The sequence below is a fragment of the Myodes glareolus genome, chromosome 21 (genome assembly GCF_982192425.1).
Source record: "Myodes glareolus chromosome 21, mMyoGla1.1, whole genome shotgun sequence".
Classification (NCBI taxonomy): Eukaryota; Metazoa; Chordata; class Mammalia; order Rodentia; family Cricetidae; genus Myodes; species Myodes glareolus.
Genome location: NC_142046.1, coordinates 44,550,023 through 44,570,709, shown reverse-complemented (window position 1 = coordinate 44,570,709; position 20,687 = coordinate 44,550,023). Strand labels below are relative to the sequence as shown.

General features: G+C 37.3%; 1 protein-coding gene across 3 annotated transcripts in view; it reads left to right on the top strand.

Annotated features, from left to right (window-relative positions):
* The window catches only part of Kcnh7 (potassium voltage-gated channel subfamily H member 7), a 433,159-nt gene that overhangs the window by 367,127 nt on the left and 45,345 nt on the right, over window positions 1–20,687 (top strand). For all 3 annotated transcript variants that reach the window (XM_048426222.3, XM_087900009.1, XM_085681045.2), the window contains one exon: window positions 12,713–12,912. In XM_048426222.3, the coding sequence (XP_048282179.1) occupies window positions 12,713–12,912 (200 nt within the window). The remainder of the gene's footprint in view (window positions 1–12,712; window positions 12,913–20,687) is intronic.

The following is a 20,687-nucleotide window of genomic DNA, read 5'->3' as shown; positions in this document are numbered from 1 at the left end:
AGGATACCTACAACCAATTCCCTCTCTTACTAATTTTGAATTGCTTTCCTTTTGATATCATGCTAAGGCCTGACATTGTTTTTTTTATTCTGTAGAGGCTTTATACAAGGAGAATAATTTATTTCATATTTATTTCATATATTATTGAGAATAAAAAATTTGTGATAAGATAGAGTTGACTTACTAATATTTTTGAAAAGACCTAGTTAAGAACCTAGAAATGACCCAGATGATGGCAGACAGCACTAACAACTTCGAAAGGAGCACTGCCCTTGGAGGGTGTACAAAGTAGAAAACAGATCCTGACCATTGATTTTCACATGTTGTCGTAATTAGTTACTGAAATGTGGTTAGATAAAACTTATTTATGAAACTTAAATGAGTTCACTCAGTAATCTACTCTGCCAAATTTTAGTTTTTATTTCAATAACGTTTTCATAAGAAAATGCATTTTTACAACCTTCAAGATCTATCACAATTCCATCACACGCTTCGCTACGAACACATAAGCAGTGTTGCATGAAGAAGACAATGGGACTGGAGCCTATTAAAAAATGGAAATACACATTAAAGGCCTTTTAATGTAATTAGAACCACAGACGGGCTGGGGAGATGACTCAGCACAGGTTTTGGCTTGCAAGCTTGACAGGTCCTGAGCACCAACGCAGAAGCCCAGTGCAGCCATGGGACTCGGAGAGCAAATATAGGAGGATCCTTAAGATTTGCTGGCCACCCAGTGTGTTTATTGAGCTTCCCGTCCAGGGAGAGACGTGAAAAACATGGTGGAATGGCCAATGAGATGGCTCAGCAAGTAGACATGGACGGCCAAGCTTGAAAAACCCAGTTCAAGTTCCAGATGCATACAGTGGAGGGGAAATACTGACACCTACCCTCTTAACATACACAAGGCATGGCCTACACATGCACACACACGAACCCAAAACACACAGATGCACACTTGCTTAGAAGCTCAAAGTTAACACATATAAATATAATAAGATGTGTGTGTGTGTGTGTGTGAGAGAGAGAGAGAGAGAGAAAGAGAGAGAGAGAGAGAGAGAGAGAGAGAGAGAGAGAGAGAGAGAGAGAGAAAGTGATTTTGAAAAACATCAGACATCAATTATCAATTTCTGGCTTCCACATGTGCATATACAGATACATATACAAACACGCACATTCAAAATAACAGCAAAGAATCTATCAGAATATATTTCACTGAGGTTAAAGATTTTAGTTGCATTAATGTCAAACAAGGCAAAGAATAGTATCTGTTTTTGATTAAATGTTTATATCTGTGAATGAAATATGAATGTATCTGTGTAAGAAAAGAGTACCTACCTGTCTTAAGAAAAAATAACTCAAGAAACTTACAAAAATCACAACCAGTTTATCCTGTTCACTGCTTAGAAATCCTCAGCACTGTGATATTTATTATGTGAAGCATTTTATTAAAAACAAATGCTAGTTCTTATTTAGCTACACACAGTATCTAATGTCAGAGGAATAGTGACAGCTTCGCTTGCCTGTTCCCCTGCTCCCTTATTTTGATTTCCTTTGTGCCCTTTTCTTCTTTTCTTTACTTCCCTCCTTCCTCCTTTTGTTCTCTCTTTTCATTCTCTTGATAAACATAACCCAAGGTCACCTTTACTGATCCTTTAAAAAGAATATGTGATTCTTACAGATAATTTTGATCTTTTAAGAAACTCTATTCAAATTCAATAGGGAAAAATTTAATTCACATTCCACACATATTATTCAAATAGAAGAGTCATTTTTATAAACATTGATTAAAATGAGTCTTGCAAAGCTTGATGTCACACAGAAAATTTTCTAAGCATTGCTTGAGAATACTCTCATGACCTATGATCTCATTAATAAAGGGAAAGTAAAATTGAAACTTGAAACACTACACTACAGTTGCAACAATGCTCAAAAAATGTTCTTAACCTTTAGGCATAATGACATATTTGTTCCTGATGTCTTCCACTATATGAAATTACATGCAAAAATTAATTGGTTCTTGTAGTTAGCAATATTTACATACTAAGCCAAATGTATCGTACCTAGAAAAGTCCTATTTTCAACATAAAATTAAAAGACAAAACAAAATTTTAATATAAAATATTATTTGTGTGTTCATTATAACCATAAATATTATCTGGTTGAAATTTTAGCTTCCTTAATTATCTATAAAAGAAAAAAATGAAGTCACATTTTGGACAAAGGGAAACCATATATACATATTGCAGCATTATCATGTAAGAAAAATAAAAATAATGAATTCTAAACTATCTAAAGGGAGACAAAGGTCAGTGCACTTCCAATCCCTACACTCAGGACTGGTAACAGGAAGAACAGAAACTGGAGACCTCATGGGCTACATAATAAGAGCCTGCTAAAAATGGTCTCAGTAAATACAAATAACAAACATCTGTGGGAAGTTTTAAAGCTGTCATTTTCACTGAACACAGAACATGATTGAATAACTCATTTTAATAGTGTGCATAATTTTAAAAAAAATGAAAGACTACTGAACAAATGTGAATATGGGTATGTTCTTGCATGTACATCTACATTTCTAATTTATAGATAACAATTTCTATATTTATAGAAATAGAATGTTTACATTCAATTTTTTAAAAGCACATAACCTATTCAAGTATGAGTGAAGGTCCTCCAGCTCGGCCTGCTTAACAAAGAACTTGGGAGAATTTCTTGGTTTTAGTTAATGTTCTACTTCCATTCATAATGGAGTAATTGGAGCTGCAACCCTGGATCAAACAAACAGAAAACTATGCAAGATGTATAAAGTCATTGTTTTGAGACACTAAAAAACAAGCAGAGAATTGTGATCTCCGAGAGAAGAGCAAAAACAGGATGTTACCTATCTCAAGACACGAGGACAGGCAGAGTCATGAAGGGAGAATACCCTAAGCGTGTACAATAGTCACAGCCAACAAAGAAAGGAAGACTAGAAGTCACGGGGGCTAATATGTAGATATCTACAATAAAAAAATAATTTTAAAAAAGCAGTTATGATAAAGAAAATCTCAGTGAGTGTCTTGAGTACCAGTTTGCACTTCCCAATCTCTTCTAAGACACAAATACATGGAATGATAGTCCTCAGGCCTAGTAAAGAGTCACACAAGCACAAGCTAAGATATCCTCACACAAGTATGAGAAACATTAAAATTCAAACAATCAGAAAGCCTTACTGAATATCCAGATTGTTCAGTAGAAATCTTAGTAAAATGAAGCCGTATAACCAGAACTAAATAGACCTAACAAAGTTCTATAAGCCAGCCTTCACCCTGATCTTTGGGCTAGAGCTATAGCTTAGCAGTAGTGCAGTTACCTAGCACAAAAGTTAGTCTGATCTTTAAGAACTCTACCTGCAAGAACACAAGAACAGCATCTAACTTGGAAAACTATTTTGAACAAGACAATGAAGCACAGGAAACAAACAAACAAATTAGAAACCTGACATTACATCAAATTAAAAGGCAAAGTAAACAATCTAGTAGAGATTAATCTACAAAATGGGAGAAAAGATATATAAATTATACACATGAAAATTATTTATTTCCTATCTAGAATATTGGAGAAAGTCTAAGATCTCAAAAGCAAAAGTCAATACAATTTAAAAGGAAAAAATCAGTTTTAATGGGCATTTATCAAAACACAACATACAAATGATCAAGTTCAGAAAAGTGTTCAGCATCTGTAATCCCCATGGAAACACACATTAAAACTAGAATATCTCATTCCGCTCTAGCAAGAACATCTATTGTTAAACATACCAAGAATAAATGCTACAAGAGAAAATTCTCGAACGCTGCTGGTGGGAACATAACTGTTATGGGAAAAAAATAAAACTACAGTATGATAATATAGCAATTTCATTACTGGGTTTATACACAACAGAAATGAAATAATTCAGAAAGATATCTCTGTATCCTATCTTTACTTTAACACAATTCATGATAGTTAAGAAATGGAAATAACCTCAGTGCCCACTAACAGACAGATGACAAAAACGTGGTACACATACATATGGATGGTACCAACAAGAAAAGGAAGAGTATAAGAGGAAGTCAATAATGGAATGATAAATAATGAGTAATAACATTGCTAAATAGGAATAAGAAATTCCCTGATATGACTATAGATAGCAAATATTTGAAGGATTTTTATTGCTTTATCATAAAAATAATAAATGCATAAGGAGAGTTATAATACTTCAAATACATATATTATCAAGATGTTATATGATACTCCATGAATATACAGATTGTATGTGTCTATATTTTACTCACAAATATACTTAAATTTGATAGAAGAAGGAGGAGTAAGATAAAAAGAAGAAAATGAAGAAGGAGGAAGAAAAAGGAAAAAGGAAGAGAGAAGAAGGGTGTAGGACTATGAAACTATGGAGATTGTTCAGTGGAAAAAGTATTTGCTGTGAATGCTTAGAGACCTGATTTTCTTAAACCTCCAACAAACACAAACTATCTGGGCATGATGACAAAATGTCTCTAGCCCATCACTTGGGTGTAGAGACAGGGGGATTCCTAGAGCTTGCTAGCCAGGCAGTCCACTGACAAGTTCCAAATTCAGCAACAGACCTCATCTCAAAAAATAAGATGGATAAGTCACTGAGGAAGATAACTCAGGTCAGACACCACTCTCTGGGCTGCACACATGCATGCATGGTGAGTATTCATGCAACTACACACACACACACACACACACAATTAAAGCAATATAACACACAGAGAAAGATAGTCACTCATCAAAAAAGAACAGTCTAACATTTTTCAAAGATGAAAGAGTACAGTACTATGCAATATTAACTTAAAAATAATTGCAGCTATGATGACACAAAGAAGGTATGAGCCAGAAGCAAGAGAGGAAACAGACACATGACAAGTGGAACTGAGAAAAATCACCTGACCAGAAGATGAGATCAAGCAATCGATAAATGTAAGAGAGGAATCCTCAAGAAGAAGACGAGCAAGCAGAGACAAGAAAGAGGAACCCCCAGAATGAAGGGAGCAAGGAGAGAAGTGGTCAGAAATAGAATGGCTTGATTTTTGTCAAGATGAAGGAAAACTATAAACTACAGGCTCAAAAAATTCAATGAATATTAAAACTGTGAATAAAACATCAAGATACATTATCAAAACCTAGTCATGAAGTAACAAGTTTCAAAGATGATAAAAAGAAAACCAAGACATATAGAACAAAATAAAATAAAATTAAATTACAAGTTTTATTACATCCAATGAGATCAATAACACAATAGGAAAAGAGCTCTGAATTGTTGAGAGAAAAACAGTGTCTATCGACATGGAAATTTATGATTAAACTGTATTCCCAGTAAGGACAAGGAAGAAAATTACTTGATTTATAATAAGCAGGCTACAAGAAACTATAAATTTTATCAATGAAGGAGAAAGACAGCCTGTGAAATTCTGGAATGAAGTCAATATAGGAATAAACTGAAAACATGCTCCCTTGTCTTTATACATCTTCCAAATAATTGACCAGCGTGAAAGTCACATCTGTGAATTGATAGGTCTTGTGAAGTATATGTAAAAGGAGGTGTGACATGTTAACACAAAGAAAGGAGGTGAAGTAGCAGTTCATTGCTGCTGTGAAATCCTGCATCATTTAAGCCAGGATTAAATGTTCAAGAAACAAACAGTTACATGGACAACCAGGAACTACTTGAATAAAATTTAAAATGAAAAGTGCCCAAACCTATAGAAATTAGCTAAAGCGGTGTTCAAAGAGTTCTTATTATGAAGTTGAAAGCTCTTACATCTCTCTTTAAAAGTTGGTAAATGACAAGTAGTTTCAAGGTATACAAATAGGAAAAAAGAATGATAGAGTTGAGAGAAAATTAAGGAACTATTTGAACACATACAGAGAGATAGTTGGAGGACATAAATTCTGACTCTTAAAGTGAATAAAATGAATATGCCTTGTACTAGGCTGAACCAAGTTGCAAAGGCTCAGCATTGCAAAAGGGACGTTCCAATTCTTAGGACGCTGTAAAGGCAAGCTGTTAATAGAGTTGCTCTCACTTCACCTCTGCTGCTCTGGTTTGGCTGCACCACTCGTCTGCACACGGTCTAGGGCTCCAGGCTAACTTTCATCTATGCTATGTGCCCTCATAGTCCTCAGGCAGAATAAATCAATGTTCTTAGTCAGTGGGTCTCAGCCCTGCTAACGCTGTGACCTTTAATGTAGTTCCTCATGTTGTGGTGACCTCCATCCATAAAATTATTTTTGTTACTACTTCCTAATTTTGCTAAGGTAATGAATCATATTGTAATGGCCTTCTGTGAACCCTATAATGGCAAAGGAATCACAACCCCCAGGTTGAGAACCATTGCTCTTAGTGGTACAGTTGGTGTAAATCATCATTTATACCGTTGGTCTTAGTGGTTTGTTTACAAAGTCCCAGACCAATATCAGCATGTTCTCCCCACTTCTGACACAGAAAAAGAAACAAACAAAGCATACAAATTAGATGAAGGAGCCCTTTTGCACACTTCGAATCAAAAGCTGGACGCTGGGGCTCAAGCTGTAGGTCAACTGTAGAGAGTTCTATCTGCATGAAAAGCCCTGAATTTAATCCCCAATACCACAACCACCACCACAACCACAACAAAAAGGAACATTAGAACTGATTTAGGATTTATGATTGATAACTTACAACAAATTACACTATGGATAACATTATGATAACAGACATAAGAGATGTTTAAATTAAAAATTGTTTAGTTCTATTTCATCAAGATTGCCTTCTTTTCAAATGACATTGTTCAGTTGAGTGTGATGGCATATGCCTTTAATCCTAGCACTTAGGTGGGCAATGAAGACAGGTGTGAGTTTAAGGCCAGCCTGCTCTACATAGCAATTTTCAGATCAGCCAGGGCAATGTGGTTAGACACTCTCTCAAAAAAAAAAAATCAAATGGCACTGTTTAAAACAAAGAAATTGAAAGTGAGAAACGAGAAGAAATTATTTTGAAGATATAGGTATGAAAAAGACTGGCAGCCAAAATATATTAAGAATTCTTACAACTTCAAAAAAAGAAAATTGAAGGTTCCTTTTTAGGAGCAAATTATTTTTTGGTTTTTGTTTTGTTTTGTTTGTTAGTTTGTTTGTTTGTTTGTTTTTAACAGAACTGCACCAAAAGCACACCTGAACATTGAAAAAGTATATTTAACTGTGGTATTAATCATCACAGTGAAATGCAAATTAAACACTAATGAGACACACCACACATGCTACCATGGTAAGTGTAAATTGACACTACCAAATGTCGGCAGGATCTAGAACAAATGATATTGCCATAGTATGTGTGTGGGAACACAAAATAAGACAACTTTGGCAAACAACGTGTTTCTTGTAAACTTAAACAACCCATACCACACAGCCATTCCACACCTAGGTGTTTTAAAACAGAAATGAAAATACATGCCCACACAAAGATCTGTACACAAATGTTCAGGGCAGTTTTTACTGTGTAGAAATGCTATGCTTTCCGTCAGCAGATGATGCAAACAAAGTCTGGTACACCTTTATGATTCACAGATTTTTAAGGTACTGATGGACGCAGTGATTCTCAGCATTACGCTAAAGGCCAACGTGGATGGTTTGTGTGCCTTGGTCCCTAGCTAATGAAGCTCATCTCTGCAGTTCCACGTCTGAAATGATGTGAGGAAGTACTCCGGGAGGGTAGAAACAGGCTAATATCTCAATATGTCAGCAAGAACGCTCACATTTGCCACAACCAAATGAAATACATACTTAAAATGGATGCATCTAGCTATGTATTTATTATCCATCAAAAATTTTCATCCTTGGTTACATATTTTTGAAATATATGAAATAGATAAAAAAAAGCAAACTGCAGTGGTTCTAATAGAATATAAGGCTAATATTTCACTAGCATTTAATATGTGTGGTTATGGACTCAAGGAGGTTATGCTTATTTTGTTTCTATGAAACGTCAACCTAAAGTAAACAATTTTGACAAAGTCAAAACTTTCCACTGAAAAAGGCTAAGGAAGGTTAAATGAAATGTTGAGTTAGAGAAAGAAATTCCTATATATAAATAGTATTCTTTGTTTATTCATTTATTTATTTTGCCAATATACATTTGACCAATATTCTATGCCAGTGAACGGACTCCAACTAAATAAATGCAAAAATACAGTAATAATAATTTGTTCTCTCTAACTGGTGATATGTTGTTTAAAAATGGAGGGGTGGATAAAACCTCATGCTTTTTTAGGATTTTAAAATTCAAATACATCCTCCAATTTCTCATTCATGTTTCCAATTTCATACTTAGAATCTAGGTTTTCCATTTTCACAATGTAATGATTTTGCACGGGAGGACCTTTGCGGTGGGTCAGGGACAAACTACAGCAGGTGACGCCATGCAGACAGAGCTTAGGTGAGGAGGTCATTGAGAGAAGGTGAAGGGGGGGGAGAGAAAGAGAAAAAGAAAGACAGAAACAGAGACAGAGAGAGACAGACAGAGAAACAGAAACAGAGACAGAGAGAGACACAGAGAAAGACAGCAAGAGACAGAGAGAGAGAGAGAGGTCGAGACTTACTTGCTTATTCAGAAGAACAGTGAAGAGAGCAGGAATGGGTGGAGCTTGTTTTGTTTGTTTGGTTGGTTGGTTGGTTGGATGGTTGGTTGGTTGGTTGGTTTGGATTGGTTTGGTATTTTGAGACAGGGTTTCTCTGTAGCTTTGTTGCCTGTCCTGGAACTAGCTCTTGTAGACCAGGCTGGCTTCAAACCCACAGAGATCCGCCTGCCTCTGCCTCAAGGGACCTTTTTGTACTTGCATACAGACTAGTGATATAGCAGCCATAGGACCCCCGCGACTGGCCAAGGTACTGCCTGAGTGCATACTGCCAGGTGGCAGGGGCCAGCATAATGCCTGAATCCTAGCATTCATAATCCTAACATACAGTGTAGGCAGTTCCTGGTTCTGTGTTCGGCTTTTGATTCATTTTCATGGAGAAATGGAGATAAAACTACTGTGTATGTATTAAGGCCTGCTTAATATGATGAACCTCAGGAAAAATAGCTGGTGAGGGTCTTGTGCTCTCAGAATCTGCTTCATGAGTGTGTGACAGTGTGTAACTTTGGAAAGTTAGCGATATGTAAAATATGCTTTTACATATCGAAGAATTTCTCTGAGTAAAATATACTTCTCAAATGAGGCACACGAATCAATTTCTTGTGAATATTGCTCTTTCCTTAATGCAGTATTAATTTACTCAAATTAGAAACCGTTTCTATCTGCTACGTCTTCCTGAAGATGAAGCAAACTAAACAGCGGATCAACACTGCAAACGATTGACATTTTACACCTAGAGCATCACAAAGCATTGCTGTTCCACATACTGGCCAACTTAGCCTCGCTATAGCGTTCTTCTGTTCGTCAAGATTTTCACAGAAGAGCCAAACAGGCTCGCAACCTAAAGCAAGGAAGTGATCTAGAGTTTTGTAGAAGAACCAAGGCATAATTTTATTCTTGGTTAGTACAGCCCAAAGTCAAGAGCAATGCTCTACTCTAGAGAGTAAGAGGGAAAAAGAGAGCAAACATTCCCTGCTCCGATGTACACTCTGCTCAGACCTTTACACGTGGTGGGTGGTGACTACCTAGGGAGGAGAATTCACTCTTCATCGCTTATCTCAAGTGTTCATTTGAGATAGGTGTCTCAACCAGACACAACCATCCAGACTCACGTACAGTGTCACATGATCAAATTATCTGAACACACTGTCCTAGTCACGTTGTCATGAAATCACTCCTCACACATCCTCACTTTTATGTATTTTAACAAATGATCACATCTTTCCCAGAAACATTCCTTCCTTTGGACATCTATGGCAAACAAAGACTATGACAATCAAACATGACAAGACTTGCCAAGGAAATGAGCTGGGAAGGAAAACAAATGGTCCACAAAACACATTCAGGCAACAGAGCATAAGTCTGGGAACATCTACATTGTAAATGAACAAGTAGATTTTAGAGGATTGTCCAGAAAATGCACTTCAAGTAAAAAAATGTGTTGGATGAACATAGTTGAATCTCATAGGCTTTGGAGACATCTCTTACCTACTTTTGTACTCTGGCCCCAGAGCCTGAAACCTTCATCACCACATCAAAACTCTTGACAGAGTCCCAAAGATTCATAAGCAGAAAATAGATCACGTAATCTTTCTTCATAAAATAAAGTATTTCCATGTTTTAATTATTATAAATGCAAGCACAAAAGGTAAAACAACAAGAACATGGAAATCTTAAATAAAAATTTATTCCAAGCACTGAAGAAATGGCTCAGTGGTTAAGAACACTTGTTGCTCTTACATAGGGTCTGGGCACAGTTCCCACAGGGCTAGAGCCTCTCAATCATCTTAAATTCCAGTTTCAGGTCTCTGACTCCTTTTCTGGCCTCATACACACACATACATGCAGGCAAAAAAGCTCACACACATTTTAAAAATTGTTATCCCAAAAAGTAATTACGATGATATTCTATATGCTGAGTGTATATGGGTATCATAGCACTTTCTTCCAATAGCCGAGCAAAATGTGGTACAGCTTTCTTGGCAAAAGTTAAGCAGTATACATTTTTTCTAAGTCATATATATATATAAATATATATATATATGATCAAATTGAAATAAATTAAAAATTATATATAAATCAACACTCTAAGAAAACTCTATGTTCCGTAAGAACATTAATCAGTTATTTGAAAACCCCAAACTGTTGAAATTTTGCAAATCATTTTTATTATGACAAGATTAGATTCCAGGCTGTGATAGCAATGTCCTTTTTTGAAATTAATACTTTAAGTCTAATTCAATATTAATTTCTTTTTGAGACAGGGCTTCTCTGTATAACAGACCTAGCTGTTCTGGAACAAGCTCTGTAGACCAGGCTGGCCTCAAACTCACAGAGATTCACCTCCTGAGTGTTGGGATTAAAGGCGTGCACCAACACTGTCCAACGCAAGATTAATTTCTAACTTTTTATTATAATATTACTTCATTAAGAATTTCATACATACTTACAATGTAATTGTAGCCACCTTCCACACCTTCCAGCTCCACCCCTCCTCCTACCTCTCCTCCCAACTTCAAGTTACTCCCCACTATTTTTTGATAGCCCCACAAGTCCAATTTGTGTTACCCATATGCTCATGGGTACAGGGTCATTCTCCAGAGCACGGTTGAGCCACCAGAATCCACAACCTTAAAAAACTGACTCTCCCTCCCCAAAAAGCCACCCAGCTGTCAGGAGCTCTTTCCTCCCCCGTCCTGGAACGCTGCTGGGCCTGTTCTTGTGTAGGCAAGCACAGCCCCTGTGAGTTAATGAGTGTCACTGGTCCTGTCACATCTAGAAGACGCCCTTTTGCTCTGGTCCTCCCTGACTCTGGCTCTTAAAATCTTTCTGCCTCCTCTTCCTTGATGTTCGTCGAGCCTGGAGGAGGGGAAAGTGTACTATAGCTGCCCCATTTGCTGCTGAGCTTTCATACTATGACTCTCTGCGCTCTGACCCATTGTGAGTTTCCATGGTATCTATGTGCTACACTAAAAACCCCCTCTGATGAGATCTAAGCGTTCCATTAATATATGGGTGAGAGATACAGATGTAGACAGCAGGTTGACACAATGTCCATTCAGTAAAGTAATGGTGGTAGGTTCATCCTCAAGCATATGACCTTCCCAACCATGTGTTCTTTGTCAGAACAGTGCTAAGCATGAACCTCCTCCAGTGGAGCTGACGGTAAATTGGTTACTGTTCTGTTACTATTGCACCCACGGGCGTCACATCCATGCTGATTATTATTTTTGCTCTAAGAGTTTGCAGCTGAGTAAGATTGTTGACAGCTTTTCTCTCTAGCAATCTGCATATCATTTTCAAATACTGTGAAAGCCAGTCGGCAGGAAAAAAGGTTCCTAGCTCATGCCAATTTGATTTCTCCATGTCCTAGGACAATATTGTGTAGGAAGAAAGATAGTCATAAGGAAACTTACTATTTTATCATACATGCATCTATTCCCATAATAAAGTTTAATTGGAGTTAGCCTACACAGGGGATAATGTTCCTCCACAAAGCCATAGGTCACCAGAAGAGTCCAAGGCCATGTATGTGATACTTCTAGAGTTGTTGGTCAGGGGTGTCCTGCAAATCCCCAAAACAATATAGGGTGTTGCTATTGTTCTTAGTTGCCCACCAGAATTTAATGAAAAGCTTATGTGAATTAAGGTGGTATTAAAGTCTCTCAAGAATGTTCTTGCCTCATGAATTTTTCATAGAAAAAATACAGTAATGACAACTACGATGTAGCTTGCTACAAATAAGATGGCTTATCACAAGCGTATTGAACATCTAGTTAATGTTCTTGGCTGCAGGTGTATCTCATAAAGCAATATGAGTCTTACTTTAGATCATGGTGATTTTGAGTTCTTTACATCTCTTTACTGTTAAAAAAAATGTACTAAAGAATTAGTTTATCCAAGGGTCACAGGTAAATTGACATACTTTGCATACTTGGGATAAATACTTAAAATCTGCACATTTGATATTCTGGAAAAAAAATATATGATCCCCAAATGCAATGTTGCCCCATAACTTTGTTTTTTATCCAATCTAGCCCTAATGTATGCAAGCATTTTTGGGAATGTTTCTGCAATTATTCAAAGACTGTACTCGGGAACGGCCAGGTACCACATGCAAATGCTGAGAGTGAAAGAGTTCATTCGCTTCCACCAAATCCCCAACCCTCTGCGGCAACGGCTTGAGGAATATTTCCAGCACGCATGGACTTACACCAACGGCATTGACATGAACATGGTATGTACTTCTGTTTTCCAAAACAGAAGCTCCGCAGGCATTACAGCTCTAGCTCAATGAAAGGCCAGTCTCACCAGCTTTGAGCCCCGTGCTTTTGTTTCCTTCTCTTGGATGTTTATTTTTCTCCCCTGGAGATAGTGTCTCATTCTCAATTCATGGCATTGCATGGTGCTATATCTAGTTATACTGTGTGGCAAAGGCATTATAACGTGATGCAAACTGATATAACTATGTGTCATAGAGTTCCCATCTCCAACTAAAGGAAACATTGTCTTAGCTAAAACTTGGGCCTTCATGGCATGGCCTGGTTACAAATGAGCCAACAAATAACAAGAAAAGTTGCTGAGCCTATGCGCCATTAAGATTCCGAAAACCAACTGTGTCCATTTGATGAGCCTAAGCAGGGATCCAAGATGAACATATCTTTTGGAGTAGGACATCTTGAATATTTGTAGGAAAGTTTAGGGACCTTCAGTATGTCAGAAAGCATTTTCTGATAGGAAGTTTCATACTTCCTTTTAACAGTTAATTATATTCTAGTTCAATATATTTACTTGGTTTAATGACTCTCTCTGTTCAAGGAGGGGACAGGCATTCCTTAACACCTTTTAAATACTTGATTTAAAAAAAAAACAACACACTTTTCACAAGCATCTCAATCACGGCATAGAAGTCTAATTAAGATGAATGGGTTTTGAAGAGCTCTTTTTGGGATTAAGAGCATTTCTTACATTATTTACTTTGCTGTTTGGCTTTAGACACTTAATGCTACAGATAAATTATGCAACAAAGCCAAACCCCACTGCTTAGTACAGAACTACAGAAAAAAAAGGCACATCACTCCCCTGTTCTGAAAATAAATTATCCATATTTGATTCCATCAATTACATGATGCCATTTTTGTGTGAGTGTATATGGACAATTTAGATGGCTATTTACCATTTGGCCAGAGATGTTCCAACAAAAAGACAATGGATCAAAATTAGAATTCACGGTGAAAGCCATAGAGCACTTGCTGTCAACTCAAACACACATTTATATGTCGATAAATTTATCATAGTTGCATGTGATTTATTTGCTGAGAAATACAATCATATTAACATAAAATTTTTAATTTGAAGAAATACGCGAGCTCCTTAGAGTCGAAAAATGTAGCTCAACTGATGAGCTGCAATTTTCAGGTGTCCCAAAGTTCATGGTGAAAAAGCCACTTGTTAAATTAATCTCTTCTGAGGTGGTTTTTAATCTAGCAAGAAAGAGCACCTATATATATATATCGGTTGCTTTTATAAATTGTTACTGTGCTTGTTTAACAAAGATACCAGCATTCAAAACCGCTGAGGAATCGCTAGTGCCGGGCTTGCTTAAGCACTGTCAAGTATTTTTAATTAAAATATGTATCACTCAATTTTATTGCTTCATACTGCCAGGGTATTTCAATAACAGTAGTAATACAGCCAGTTATTTTACCTCCCTTCTCCATAAAACGTAGATTTATGGCCATTTTTATGATAAAATATTTTGTGACAACTATTTACCTATCATTGTTTGACTCTATTACCTATAAATATGGTTTCTATACCACTTGCCTATTTACAATGTACTTATGAAAGATTTATCTCTTTCCTGTCTGCTTCACCCCTTAACACATGGAATCACAACACCCACCGGTAAGAACAGGAGGTATTTATATCCCATTTAATTCTCGTGTAAATTGTGGAGAATACCCTTGTTATCTGTCAGGTTTAGAGCTTGTTAAATGATTTCCAGTGTTAGTTCTGATCTTTTTTTTTGCATGATATAACAGAGGAAATACAGAGCAAGAAGCTGGGGAAGATAAGATGGATGAGGCCAAGTACAGAATAGCAATTCTCCATTTCAGTAACAACTTGACCTCCAATAACGTTGCTGTACAATTTCCTACGCCCCACAAAAATTCACTTTTCTGCCCCCATCCCCATGCTGGTAGAGGTTATGGGTATACGGTTTGCATTAGATAATTGTCATAAAGAAAATGTCATTCTCTTTCATCATCCTCTCTTCATGATGTAGGTGCTTTCCTCTCCTCTCATCTGCATGCCAGTTTTACATGATCCTGGAGCGTGTGAGCTCTAAGCCATGTGCCGCTGAGACTTGCATGTGGTTTTGAAAACTTGACTTTGCACGAACTTCTTGTTTGTACATGGTGTCTACATTTTCATTTTGTGACTGCAAAGTGAGTAGAAAAGAAAAAAATCAAAACAAAGCTCAGTATGAGATAACGCCGCAAAGAGCAAATGGAAGATGTTTGCTGTGTAAAACAACGTTGATTAGGGAAAAGCTACTGTACTATGAGACGGCCAAAACCACATTGTTAATGATTATGGTGTCTTGCCAAGTTATTGTTGGTAAAAATTATAATTTTAAAACGATTAAAAATTAGCTAGTTTATGTACTGTGATACATAAAACTACATCAAACTGTTGTATTTTGCATCAACATTCCGTATTATTTTATTTAAGTATAAACTTAAATATAATTTCTCATGAAGCATTTCAGGCCATTTTTTACTGTTCAATCATCTTCAAATGAAGTAAAGGTTTCCAAACACACAGTTAATTCACTTAAAATTATTTCACAATTAAAGGCGTTTGATTGCTTAGGAGACCACCAAAACATCGAAATAATTGACCTAAAAAAAAAGTGGTAATATCCCTTACTCCTTCTGTTTTTTAACTTTTCATATATTCTGCTGCCAGTATGTTCCAGAATAGAAAACAGTTATGGATTCCCTTTTACTTGAACCAAATGGGCTAAAGAACAAAAGGAGAGGGGCAAACCAACAAAGGTAGTGAAAGGAATGTGTTTTTCAAGGTCTGGCTTCAGTTTTAGGACTGTATAATTGTCTCAAGCATGTGCACAGATTAATCCTGAAAATATGCATGCAGTAAATGGCTTGGTTGATAATAAAGAGATGTGTTTTCAAGTTAGAGCTATCAGCATTTCAAGGAATTTTTGCAAATGAAAGCCATCTCTTAACCCAATCAGAAACTTTCTGAAGTTCACCAACATTATTTTAGTTTCACCGACAACAAGAAAATAAAAAAAACTGTTTTCCATCTAAGTGTAGAATTCAAGCAGACTAATACCAGACTTGTGAGCTAGGCTTGATACTTGATGGTCCAAATGTCCCTTATCATGGCAGGAAGTAATCTCTATAACTTAATATTGGCATGGAAGAAAATCACGTGTGCACATTTAGTGGACTTTTGCCTTGCCTAAAATTTCTGCTGTGACAACAACCAAGTAATGGCTGAGAAACAGGAAAAAGTCAAGAGACCTTGACACTTGTACACAGCCTGCCACCCTCTTGAGCAAGTCACTTACACTTTCTACAGTTCTAAAAAACTCACTACGTATAAGCATGTGAAGGCACCTGTACTCAAATACAGCGTGTACATCATAACCTATCCGCTGCCCACTTCTTCCACTCCCTGTAAGAAGTGTCCAAGTCTTCCTCATGGAGCATCTTGCAATGGATGTGGCTCAAAAACCACTCGGCTAAATCGCTATTAGAATTGTTGATTGTAGAGAAGAAAGGTAACCACCAGAAACATAAGCAAGAGAACAAGTCATACATGCACATGCGTGTGAGCATGTGCGCACACACACATACACACAGTGAATTAGTAGTGCAGGCACATTTTTATTTAGTTGGTTTTCAGAAGAGCAGGATTGGGGAAATAGACTTTTTATTAGGACTATTCAATGAAGGCAATTTTGAGAGATGCAAATAGAAAGTATCTGGACTAATGGACTAGATGACAAGATTGTCCAGAAAGGTGAACAGATAAAAATCACTTAGAACACAGTGATTATGTGTTCAAAATAATGTGGTGTGGTGTTCTTCAGGAAAGAGAGTGAGCTCACCAGTATGGTATTACATGATCTAACAGACTCTCCATGGACGGTGAGGTGGGTGACGATATGGGAGGGGTAGAGCTGTAGGAGCAGACGCTTGGAAGATTTCAATGAAGTCATCCTAACAGGCTAAAAGTCTTTTCAAGCCCAGCGATATTCTGCATGACACAGCATGTTTCTTAAAGAAGTCAGCACAGAAAACCAAAGGAGAAGTAAGGCTGATAAATGGCAGATTAGTTAACAGAGGTCATCATTTCTTGGGGCTGGTGGGATTTCTAAAGAATATTTTAATCATATTGTATTTTCTTTATTTTCACATTACTTCTAGTTTCTCAACTACCTGGCAGAAACACCTCTAGTACTAGCATTGAAGTCATTGCTGCATTCCTGATCTAATTGTATTCAATGAAAGTCCCATCTTAGGGACAGGGAGACAGCTCACTCTGCCCCCAAAGCATGGAGATTTGAGTCCAATCCCCACAACTCATTCAAAGAAAAATTTTTTAAAAATGTAGTAGCTCTTACTTAAGACTCCACCACCAGGAAGACAGACAAGGCAGAGCTCCAAGACTCTCAGGCCTACCAGCCCAGCCTACTAGGTATATTCCAGGCTATTTAGAGACCTTGTATCAGTTTTTTAAAAAGTGGACAGAAGCTGCTGACTTCTGGCATCCAAAAGCATGGGTACACACGTGCATTTGGGTACACACACATACAGACACACTGAGAGAACGTCAATATTCTGTACACTTAATTAAATAATTTCACATGTACTCTACTTTCGTGTTCAGATTGCAGCTTTTGACACATCACAGAGAAGTGCAAAGGTAGGGACCTTACTTGTACTCAATGAATGAAATCAGGTAAAAACAATCCTTATGATAAACCCAGTCATCAGCATAAAAGGAAAACTTGAAAATGGTGTAGCATGCTTTTAGATCTCTTAATCCTCTACCTTTTCTTTAAAAAAAAAAAAACCTTTTATTTATAAACAGAGAGCAACATTTGGCTAACCAATATAACATAGCAAAGGTGTTCAAAATTGTGCTTGCATATCTGACTAAAGCAACAAACATTTAAAAGAGGCAGAGAGTGGGGAATAGGACCCATGAAATCGTTTGGTTTTCTATAAATAAATATTTGGTTTTTGTTTAGAAATTGAGTTTTAAAAATAACTTTGCCATATACACTTAAGAGGATACTTTTGTGAGATAGCTTAGAGAGTGGGTAAAGGCATTTGCTGCCAAGCCTGCTGCTGAATATTTATGGCACATGGGCTTTATACTTGTGACCCACGTGGGTGCAAGGAGCAAGCCAACTCACAAGATTTGACCCCTGACCTTCACAAGTGCACACACACACACACACACACACACACACACACAAATAAATATAATTTGTATTTTTAAGGATGATAATTTCATCTGTATGATGATTAATCAACTGACAGGGATTGCCAATTTCTTCAAAAAGTGTTTATTATAAACTTGCACTTATATATTAGTATACAGGTTTGTCACACCTAGCCTTTTTCTGTAGCAAGTTGCTAGGCAACCTATGCTTTAGGAAAGGTTGAGTTCATCTGCCCATCCTATGCAACTTACTCTACAACTCTTTAAAATACCACTGTAGAAAAAAGCAATGAAACATCTGCAGCTCCCTTGCATGACTAGTACACAGCATAAGACAGGCATCTGATGTTTTTAGGTGGCAAGTCACTCAGTCATCTTTCAAAATGATGGATTTTCCTACCATGTACAGAATGACTTATCTACAGTTTATTTACTTATCTACAGGGACCCAAAGACCAGCACGTGCTCCCATAGCCAGGGAGTCTTTTTTACTTTACCCTGAAAACAGGTTTGTTTGTTTTTGGTTTTGTTTTTTGTTTGTTGTTTGTTTGTTTTTTACATAGCCCTGGCTGTCCTGGAATTCTTTGTATAAATACAGGCTAGCCTCAGATTCAGGGATCTTCCTGTCTCTGCCTCCTGAGTTCTGGGACTAAAGGTCAGTGTGCCACCACACACAGTTTCTTTAGCAGGTTTTGAACCCAGGGAAGTAATTGCACCTTGCCCCAGGACTTTAAAAAGATCAATAGCTACTGCAGAAACACCACAGAGGCAGTGAGTACACTCTGGGCTTCCGTTTCTCCAGTGTATTACTAATGTTCTTCTTACAGCAGTAGAGAGTGGAAATGATTTCTACATTTGTTTTGCAACTCCTGAAAATAATGACCCTGTCTAAACAGGACCTGATGCAGTTCCTGATGCAGAGGGGAATGACATGTCATAAAACACTTTCTTTGGTGAGTTAGAGAAGCAGAGCCATTCAGACCCAATTCAGTTTCCTGTTCTTTTATCAACACAGGTTAAGCCAATAAAAAAGGAAAAAGAAAGAGAGAGAGGGAGGGAGGGAGAGAGAGAGATAGGAAGAAAGAAAAAGAGAGAGAAGAAAGAGAGAGAGAGAGAGAAAGAAAGAAAGAAAGAAAGAAAGAAAGAAAGAAAGAAAGAAAGAAAGAAAGAAAAAGAAAACAATTGCACAGCCTCCAGAGAATTGAACATGACTTGCATGGCTAGGAAACAAGGCAAGTACAAACATATAGACATAGAAAGCTGGAATCTGGTAGCCTGGGCTCTCTGCTAGAGAAGCTGCAACACCCAGAAGCTCAGCATGTTACAGAAAGAGGAATAGAAAGAAGGGTTATTGTCAACAGCTGAACAAGGAGACAGGGTTATTATATAAAGATAAACAAGAGGTACGGTGTATGGTATTCAGCCACATCAAAAGGATAGGCTCAGCTAATTTCACCAGGAGTAGTCCTCTAGGGGAGCATTCTTCAGCATTCTTTAGGGGACAGAGAAAGCAATGGTGGACATTTTCTGCACTTACTATCAGCAGCCACACAGGGGCCAGGAGAGAAGGCTTTGCCATTTCTCTCTGAGCCTCACTCTGGGGAGGGAGTAAGCTCCTCCATTTCTTCCATTGGTCTGAGGCTCCAGATACATGTCAACAGCACACATTCACTTAGGAACTCATTCACTGGGTCTCCTTCCTCTGTTCCTTACTCTCAACACAGACCTCATTGAAGTTCAGTAGTAAAGTATTCTTTGGAAATGTTATTCTAAGCCTCTTTTAGATGGAGCCTAGATTAACTCAGCGTTTCTCCAACGTAATGAACTCAGATCACCCCAATATTCTCCCCAGAAAGAAAGGCCTGATACTCGCTACCATGAAAAACAAGCTAGTGCACCGAGATTTATTATTAACAAATACACACCTGTTCGACCTAATACATTAGGGTTTTGTTTTTGTTTTGTTGTTGTTGTTTGGTTTTTCAAGATAGAGTTTCTCTGGAACTTTGACCTGTCCTGAAACTAGCTCTTGTAGACCAGGGTAGCCTCTAACTCACAGAAATCCACCTGCCTCTACCTCCCAATTGCTGGGATTAAAGGCATGCACCACCACTGTCCAGACAGTATTTTTTTAATCAATTTAAGGATGAAAGTTAGCAGAAAACAGCTCACCCGAAGGCATGTTATTACATGTCCTTAAGAATGTAATATAGCCGATATTTCAGATATATGCTTTCCTAGATGTAGACATTTACGTGAGTGTACAGATAGAAAAAGTGCAGAATAATTACGTCTTCCATAATATATATCCCTCAAAGTGTATTTTAGTTGGTATCTTGACTTCTATTAGTGAGGCAAGTCACTCACCCCCACAACACAGTTTCATGCTTTGAGACAGTTTAATTGTTTTGTTTTGTTTTGTTTTGTTTGGGAGAGACAGAAACAGAGACAGAGAGAGAGAGAGAGAGAGAAATTGCATCATTTCTGATGGTGGAGCCTGGCCTCCATGCTAAGACACTTCTA